This window comes from Myotis davidii, unplaced genomic scaffold (genome assembly GCF_000327345.1).
Source record: "Myotis davidii unplaced genomic scaffold, ASM32734v1 scaffold960, whole genome shotgun sequence".
NCBI lineage: Eukaryota > Metazoa > Chordata > Mammalia > Chiroptera > Vespertilionidae > Myotis > Myotis davidii.
Window position 1 is genome coordinate 2,575,800 of NW_006293003.1, and position 8,018 is coordinate 2,583,817.

The 8,018-nt window shown below is 55.0% G+C and overlaps 1 protein-coding gene across 1 annotated transcript in view; it reads left to right on the plus strand.

The window, feature by feature from the left end:
- EVC (Ellis van Creveld protein) overlaps positions 1–8,018 on the plus strand; it is an 80,705-nt gene that overhangs the window by 25,195 nt on the left and 47,492 nt on the right. The window contains exon 11 of the mRNA XM_015565800.1: positions 400–573. Within this exon, the coding sequence (XP_015421286.1) occupies positions 400–573 (174 nt within the window). The remainder of the gene's footprint in view (positions 1–399; positions 574–8,018) is intronic.

The following is an 8,018-nucleotide window of genomic DNA, read 5'->3' on the forward strand; positions in this document are numbered from 1 at the left end:
TGCATCCCGGCTCCCGGTCTGCACATCGGTGACCAGGCTCCGCGGGCCGGTCTCCCAGGCCTGGGCAGGGCCTGCAGCACTCAATCCGAGGACGCTGTCCAGGCGGCCTGTGTCCAGGAGAGAGCAGTCAGGGCGGCCTGCAGCACCTCCGCCTTCTGGCTGGACCAAAGCTCAGTCCATGGCTTTCCTGGGTTCAGGCTCGCTGGTCCCTGCCGTGGCCTCAGCCCGCAAGCCACAGAAGCCCCGTGACCCCGTGCCTCACTTTTCTCAGATGTAAACCAAGGATGAGCGTCCTTTTGATCTGAGAGTTGGGGGCAGGTGGAGAGAACTGTGCATTTTCGGGGGGAGGGGGGAGGTTGTGCATTTTCTGTCCAATTCAGCTCCTGCATTTACTCTCAGGCTTTTCACGGGGTCCTGGAGCGGCAGAGGGTGACGCGCAGTGACCTGGAGGAAGAGGAGAACTTCAGGGCCACCGAGGCCACGGCGGCGCTCTGCCAGGTACGTGGCCCCCAGGCGGGGCGGGCTGAGAGCCCTCAGGACCTGGGTGTGCGTGAGGACCGCACATCCTCCTGGGCCCCGGCCCAAAGGCCGAAGTGACTCCCCTTGCTTTCCGAGGCCCCAGCAGACAGTGGCCTGCAGGGGGCAGCGCTGGGAGCAGGGAGACGGGGAGGCATCGTGGAGAGAGAGCTGGGGCCGGGTCTGTTTTGGTGGCCAGCGGCTCAGTCTCCTCCGTGAAGATGGGGTAGTGAGCTTTCTTCACAGGACTGTCCGGCGGTTTAAGTAAGCTTCCACAGGCCGAGCACAGAGGTGCTATGGGCACAGAGCGAGCATCATACAGTGTTATAAGTGTTCTCGTCCTCTCTGTCTAGGAGGGTGCGTGTGTATGGGAGGGTGCGTGTGTACGGGAGAGCTCACAAGGTACCTCGTCCTGCAGCCTGGCAGGCTCTTTCCCAGACCTTTTCTTTGGGTGAGGCACCCACCATGATATGGTGGGCACGGGGCTGTGAGAGAGGCACCATCGTGGTCTGGTGGGCACGGGGCTGTGAGAGAGGCACCATCCCGCCTCGCGTTCTCAGGCTGCAGAGAGCAGCATTTTTCTAAATGCCCGCTGTCTCCTGACCTGAAAACAAACAGTAAGGTCCCAGCTTGGCTGACGCGGACGCCGCTAAATCCCAGGTCGCGCAGCTCATAGAGGGCCTCTGAGCCCAGCCCAGCGCCGCCCGGCCCTTGGGGACAGGCGCAGAGCCGAGAGCCACGCGGGCCGGCTTGCTGCCCGTCGAAAGGCTGTGGGGAGCGTGGTGAAACGGACCCGCCAACTCCGGCCCCGCGGCCCCGGTTCTCACCAGGAGTCGGGCCGACAATGAGAGAAATGAACCGTCCTCAGAGAACACAGAGACAGCAGACACGGGGGATGTGCCCCCGCCCACCGAAGCGTCTCAGGTTCGATTCTCGGTCAAGGGCACGTACACGGGTTGCAGGGTCACTGCCCGCCCCCGGTTGGGCACATGTGGAGGTAACCAGTTGAGTCTCACATTGATGTTTCTCTCTCTCCCCCTACCCCCTCCCTCCCTCCCTTCCACTCCTTCCGAAAAGCAATGGAAAAACTATGCTCAGGTGAGGATGAAACAAAAACATAGTCCCCACAAGATGCCTCACTGACACCAAACGCAGGTCCCCTTCAGTTCTCTAGAGCAGCGGGCGCCCGCCCGTGGTCCCTGAGTCCGAAAGGGTGGCGCCCGCTGCTCTAAAGGACTCGCTGCAGCTGTTTCCACGTGGGTGGTTGCAACGGGAGCTACAGACCCAGGTCAGCCAGAGGTCCCAGGCAGAGGCCTCCAGCGTCCTCTCGGGGCGTGGGCAGCACTGGCCTCCTGACAGCGCTGTGACATCACACACCGGCCACTGCCCACACGGAGGCTCCCCGAGCTCGGCTTCCAGTTTTATTGGGACGCAGTCACACAGACGTGGGTGGCCGCCAGTGTGGCCGGCCTTAACCCCCGGCCCTCTGCGGGAAGAGCTGATAGCAGGCAGCCCGAGGCCCCACCCTGATCACATCACTGTCACAGGCTCCCTGACGGGGCCCAGGCTCCCCCATAACCTGAGACCCTCGTATCCGTATCCGGGAGGACATTCCAAGAACGGGGAGGTCCCCTCGCAGGAACCGGGCAAATAGGCCTCTCTCTCAACAAGGTCGGTTCTTGGCGGCCCAGCGGTGAAAGGGTAAGATGTTTTGTTTTAGGAAACTCAGCTGGGAGCCTGGGCTTCAGGCCTGGGGCTCATAGCATTCAAGGAGGAGGGAGAAGCGGCCTGGTGAGCAAGAGAAGGGAGAGGCGGTCAGGCAAAACGGATGAATAAACGCACGAGGGAATCGAGGAACGAGCGCGCAACTGAAATTCTGGCATTCTGCAGTAGGTGTGGTCGTGTCCGATGAGAAATTAACACAAATTCTCAACAAATTAACACAAGCTCAGTGGCTAAAGACAACGCGGTTATTACCTTACAGTCCTGGAGGTCGGACGTCCGAGGGGGCGTCACTGGCCAAAAGGAAGGTGCCCGTGGGCTGGGTTCCTGCTGGAGGCCCCGAGGGAGAATCCGTTCCCTTGACTTTCCCGGCTGCTGAGGGCGCCCACATCCCTGGGCTCGTGGCCCCTCCTCCGTGCCAGGGCCAGAGACCTGGCGCTCCCGCCTGTTCCCACCATCCCATCTCCGCTCACCCTGACTTCCTGCCTCCCTCTCACCTGGACGGGCCCTTGTGCTTACACTGGACTCACCTGGGTCTCTTCCCATCTCAGTCCCTAACGAGTGTCTGCAGAATCTCTTGGACCCTGGAAGGTGGCATATTCCAGGGGCTCGGACATGGGCGACTTGGGGAGGTATTATTTTGCCTAACGCAGACAGGAAGCACTAACTTTCCAAAGAGTAAAAGAAATTGGGTTTGGGGGAAATGCCAGAGCAATGGTTTCCTGGGCCGTAGTCTATCTGAGGTAGGTCTGGAGGAGCCAACGGTAGACGCGTGGCCCCCTGTGGTCCATGTCCCTGGAAGGAGGTAGGGCGTGAGTCAGTTTGCCTGGTCCTTCAGCAAGGTTAAGGGTGACAGGTCGTCTCCAAGGGCGCAGCGTCTGAGAAATACAGACTGGCACGTACAGGTCTACCGCCGTGGCAGCCGGCGAAGGGAACCCCCGTGGCTCTTCGTTGTGACTTAAAGCCACGGAGCCGTTAATTTGTTTTCTTTATTTGAGAAGTAAGACTCGCCAGTGCCTTCAGGGCCCTGCATGCTAAGTGGTTATAGCCCCTCCTCCCTTTTAGTCATTTTCCCAAGCAGCTGACCTCCCTGCAAAGAGGCGCAAATTTGCAAAGTAGAGAAGAGTCGCTTGGGAAGCAGACGGAGCAGAGCAGTGTGGCCGTTCCTGGCTGTGTACCCTCCGTGCGGCCCTGTCCTTATTGCCCGACCTCTCTCACCCAGGAACTCTTAGCTGCCCTCCGTGTAGACTGAGCACATGAATGAACTCACTTAGCACCCAAAATGCCACCCGTAGCCCCCAGGCTGAGCTAACACCCCTCGCCTGGTCCGTGATGACCACCCAGGCTGGTCTGTGATGCTCCCATATGGCCTGACCCACGAGACCCACCCCGTCTGACCCAGAGACCTGCCCAGCCTGGCCCGTAAGCTCCCCTGTTGTGGCCCACCAGGCCCACATGACCTGGCCCACCCACCACGTATCTGGGGTCACGTCCCTGGCTTGTTTCCTTCCAGGCATCCCTCTGTTCCGCCGAGATGCCCATCCCTCCTGCCCCAGTGCCTTTGCGTGTGCTTTCTCACTGCCTGAAACTCGGTCCCCTCCCTTCCCTCCGTTTTGCTTGTTCTCATTCTTGTCTCAGTTAAACGTCACTTCCTCAGACCAGATTCCCTGGTGTGTCCCTAGGGCTGCCACCCTCCCGGCCATCGCACTTGTCATAGTGACCCCGGTCCCCCGCTGGGCTGTGCACTCCCTGAGGTCCGGGTCCACGTCTGCCTGTCACTGCCATGTCCCTGGCACGGAGCCCATAGCAAGGGCTCGAGAGACGTTTGCAGAGTGAGCCTCTGAGCTGTGAGCATAAGCCACCTTTGTCCCTCGGCTGTGAGGGCCTCGCCCCTGCTGTGGTGGAGGTCACGTAACCATGACCACGTAATGTCGTGCAGCGAGATGCCTTGGAACCCAGAGCTGGAAGCGACAGTGACCTGTGTTCGCGGTCTGCCCTGGCCGGAGGCGGCCGACCTGGGCCAGGCTTGATGGACACAGCGTGCTCCACCTGCCTCATGTCCTCCCGAGGCCGTGGGCTGCCCGGGATGTCTCCCACTGCAGAGGTGGAGGTCTGGCCTGCACTCTAGCCCACGGCACACCACCTCATTTGATTGGCTGACACAGGTCACATGACTGGCCCCAACCCCATAGGACAGGAGGGTCCTCCCCTCTCTCGGGGCAGAAAGCCGGCCCTGTGCCAGGTGCTGTGTGTCATCATCGCAGTCGGCCCCCAAAGCAGGTGCTGTCCTCACAGTCCTCCGCAGGCGCAGGTGCGAGCACTCCCCCCGCCCCAGCATTGCTCCCGAGGCGCCAGGCTGCAGAGGGGACACGGACACGAGTGAAGGCCCAAAGTCAGGGAATTCCTGCCCTCGCCTGGCTCCCTGGGCCTCTGTCTGAGGGAGAGTGCAGAGCTGAGGCCTGGGGCCGGCCTCTCTCCCCACCAGGCAGCCTCCCCTCAGCCCGCCCGCCGGCTGCCCTGACCCACACACGCACAGAGGAGCACCATGAGTCAGTTCGGTTCTGTTCCAGGCGCAGCATAGATCAGTGTCTCCCAGATGAAACGGCGTGAAGGGGTCACGGGGGTGTGGGCTGTCGGAGCCGGTGACGGGGGCGGAGGAAGTGACCACAGGAGCAGGCAGGACCCAGCGCGGTCTCCTTAGAAAGGGCCTGGGCTCGCGGACCGTGGCGCTTTGACAGTTCGCCTTTTCTTGAGTTTTAAACAGCATATTTCTGTGGCTTGACAGTCACGAAGGAGAAAGAGAAAGGTGTGTCCCAGCCACTGCTGTGCGATAACGGTGTCCAAGGCAGGAGGACCGATTTAAAAACCTGTCTCCCGGCAGAGGCTGGAGGGACATGTAAACCCGTCCCATGGTTTCAACCCTTCTTCGCTGTGAATTGAAACACCCATAAGTACGTGGGCAGCACAGACGTGTGGACTAGCAGATGGTTATTAAAAACCATCTCTGTAACCATCACCCAGATGAAGAAAGATCGTGGCAAGGACCCTGGAAGCCCCCTCACACCCCCTCAATCCCAGGATCCTCCTTGTTCACAGGACCCATATCTGGCTTATTTGATGAACATCAGGTCCTTGCTTTTCTATAAACTAGAGGCCTGGTGCACCAAATTCATGCAGAGTCGGGCGCCTAGGCCTTGCCTGCCTGCCTCCCTCAGTCTCTCAGTGCCCTGCAGCTGCTGGTTGCCGCCCCCGCCCCCCCGATGTTCCACGCCACCCCCTGGTGGTCAGCACACATCATAGCAAGCAATCGAACTCCTGGTCAAACTCCCGAGTGGAAAATTTGGATGTTAGCCTTTTATATAGAGAGATGGAATCACGTGACACATGCTCTTGTGTGCCAGGCTGCTTTCACTCAGCTTTCTGCTCAGGAGATTCATCCGTGTTGCATGTAGCAGTTCATTCTTCCTCGTTGGTCTTTATTATCCCGTGGTATGAATACATCACCATTTACCTTCTACTGTTGATGGGCATTTGTATGGCTTCTTAGTTTAGACTATTACACTTTCTGCTGATATAAACTTTCCTGTAGTTGTTTGACATGCTTGTACATGCATTTCTCTTGGGCAGAGACCAAGGAGCGGAATTGTTGGGTGAAAGAATATATGTAGCCTGGCTGGAGTGGCTCAGTTGGTTGAGCCTCGTCCTGGGCACCAAAATGTTGCTGGTTTGATTCCTGATCAGGGCACATACCCAGGTTGTGGGTTCTCACATTGATGTCTCTCTCTCTCTGTCTCTCTCTCTCTCTGTCTCTCCCTTTCTCTCTAAGCATGTCCTTGGGTGAGGATTTTTTTAAAAAGAACATATATAGGTTCAATCCATATTCTCCATAGTTATTGATATAGCCACCAATTTGATCAGCATTAGTAATTTATGGATATTTTGGTTAGAATTAACATCTTTACAATGTCAACCTTCCAGTCCAGAAACATGGTATTTCCTTACATTTATTTCAGTCTTATTTAATTCTTTTAATATTATTTTACAGTTTCCACCCTTAGGTATAATTTTGCTATAGTGTTTTAGGTGTTTTTTTTTTCAGATTAAAGAAGTTTCATTTCTGTTTTGCTAAGGGTGTTTCTTATGCATGGAAATTAACTTTTGTAAAATGTTTTTTCCTCATCTAGTCACATAGTCATCACGATATTTTTCTGCTCTACCAGGTATACTGTTAATGTGTCAAATTGCATTGATGCATTCATGTGGGTAATGCCATTAAGTGCATACAAATTTAGATTTTCACATCTTTCTGTTGAGTTAGATCTTTTACCATTATGAAGTAAACCCCTTTATTGCTAGTCACCCTTTTTTTCTTTTCTTAAAGACCATTTTATCTATTAATGTAGCAGAAAGTGACCCTATGTTTACTAGATTCTGGTTATACACTCATTCATTCATTTTCAAAAAAATTTGCTAAGATCCTAGGTGCTAGGGCCTCCTATGTAAACTTGTACAATTTATAGAACCTCCCTTTTACTGTGCAGATGAGGCCTTCGTTTCCTCGGCTGTAAATTTCTTCCATCAGTTTTGGGAAATGTCTAAGCCATCATCACATCAAATATTGCTTCTCCCTGGGCTCTCCCTTCCTTTCTTTGGAGACTCCAATGAAAAATGTTAGATTTTTGCCCTGCCCAGTGTCCTCAGTGGTTAGGGCGTATGCCACGCACTGAATTTTGTAAAATGTTTTTTCCTCATCTACTAGTAGTCACATAGTCACCATGATATTTGTCTGCTCTGTACTGTTCATGTGTCAGATTGCATTGATGCATTGATGTGGGCAATGCCATTAAGTGCATATTCTGGTCAAGAGCATGCACTGGGTTGTGGGTTCACTACCCACCCCTCGTCGGGCATAGGTGGAAGGCAGCCAGTCGATGAGTCTCTCATTGATGTTTATCTCTCTCTCTCTCTCTCTCTCTCCCTTCTACTCGCTCTCTGAAAAGCAATGGGGGAAAAAATCCATGGGTGAGGACAAAATAAAAAATATGTTGGATTTTCTCATTGCATCTTTCGTGCTTTTATCTTCTCCATATTTCCCATCGCTAGTCTCTCCTTACTTTGTTGTGGATTTCCTCCTGATCTCCCTTCCAGCATACTGACTCTCTCTTTAGTTGCTTCTAGCTGCCATTAAGCCTATTCATCACTATCTATACTAATAAAAGGGTAATATGCTAATTCGACCTGATAGACCGGACGTCTTCCAGATGTCATTCCAGACGTCCTTCCTGACAAAGCTGGGGCCCAGCCCACGCGAAGCCACCCGGGGTCCTGGGTGCCTGTGGCCAGCCCAGGCAAAGCCAGCCCAGGTCCTGGGTGCCAGAGGAAAGCCGGTGCTGGCAGCTTTGGGAAGGAAGGCCTACGCTTACACGAATTTTCGTGCAACAGGCCTCTAGTTAGGTTAATAAAATTGGACCAGATTCTTCAATTCTGAAAATCCTAACTGGTTCTTTAGCCCACGCGAAGCCACCCGGGGTCCTGGGTGCCTGTGGCCAGCCCAGGCAAAGCCAGCCCAGGTCCTCGGTGCCAGAGGAAAGCCGGTGCTGGCAGCTTGGGGAAGGAAGGCCTACTCTTACACGAATTTTCGTGCAACGGGCCTCTAGTTAGGTTAATAAAATTGGACCGCATTCTTCAATTCTGAAAATCCTAACTGGTTCTTTTAAACTAAGCAGTGTCACTCCCAGCTCCTTGCTTAATGTGTTAAGCGTGGTCCTGGCCGTCATGAG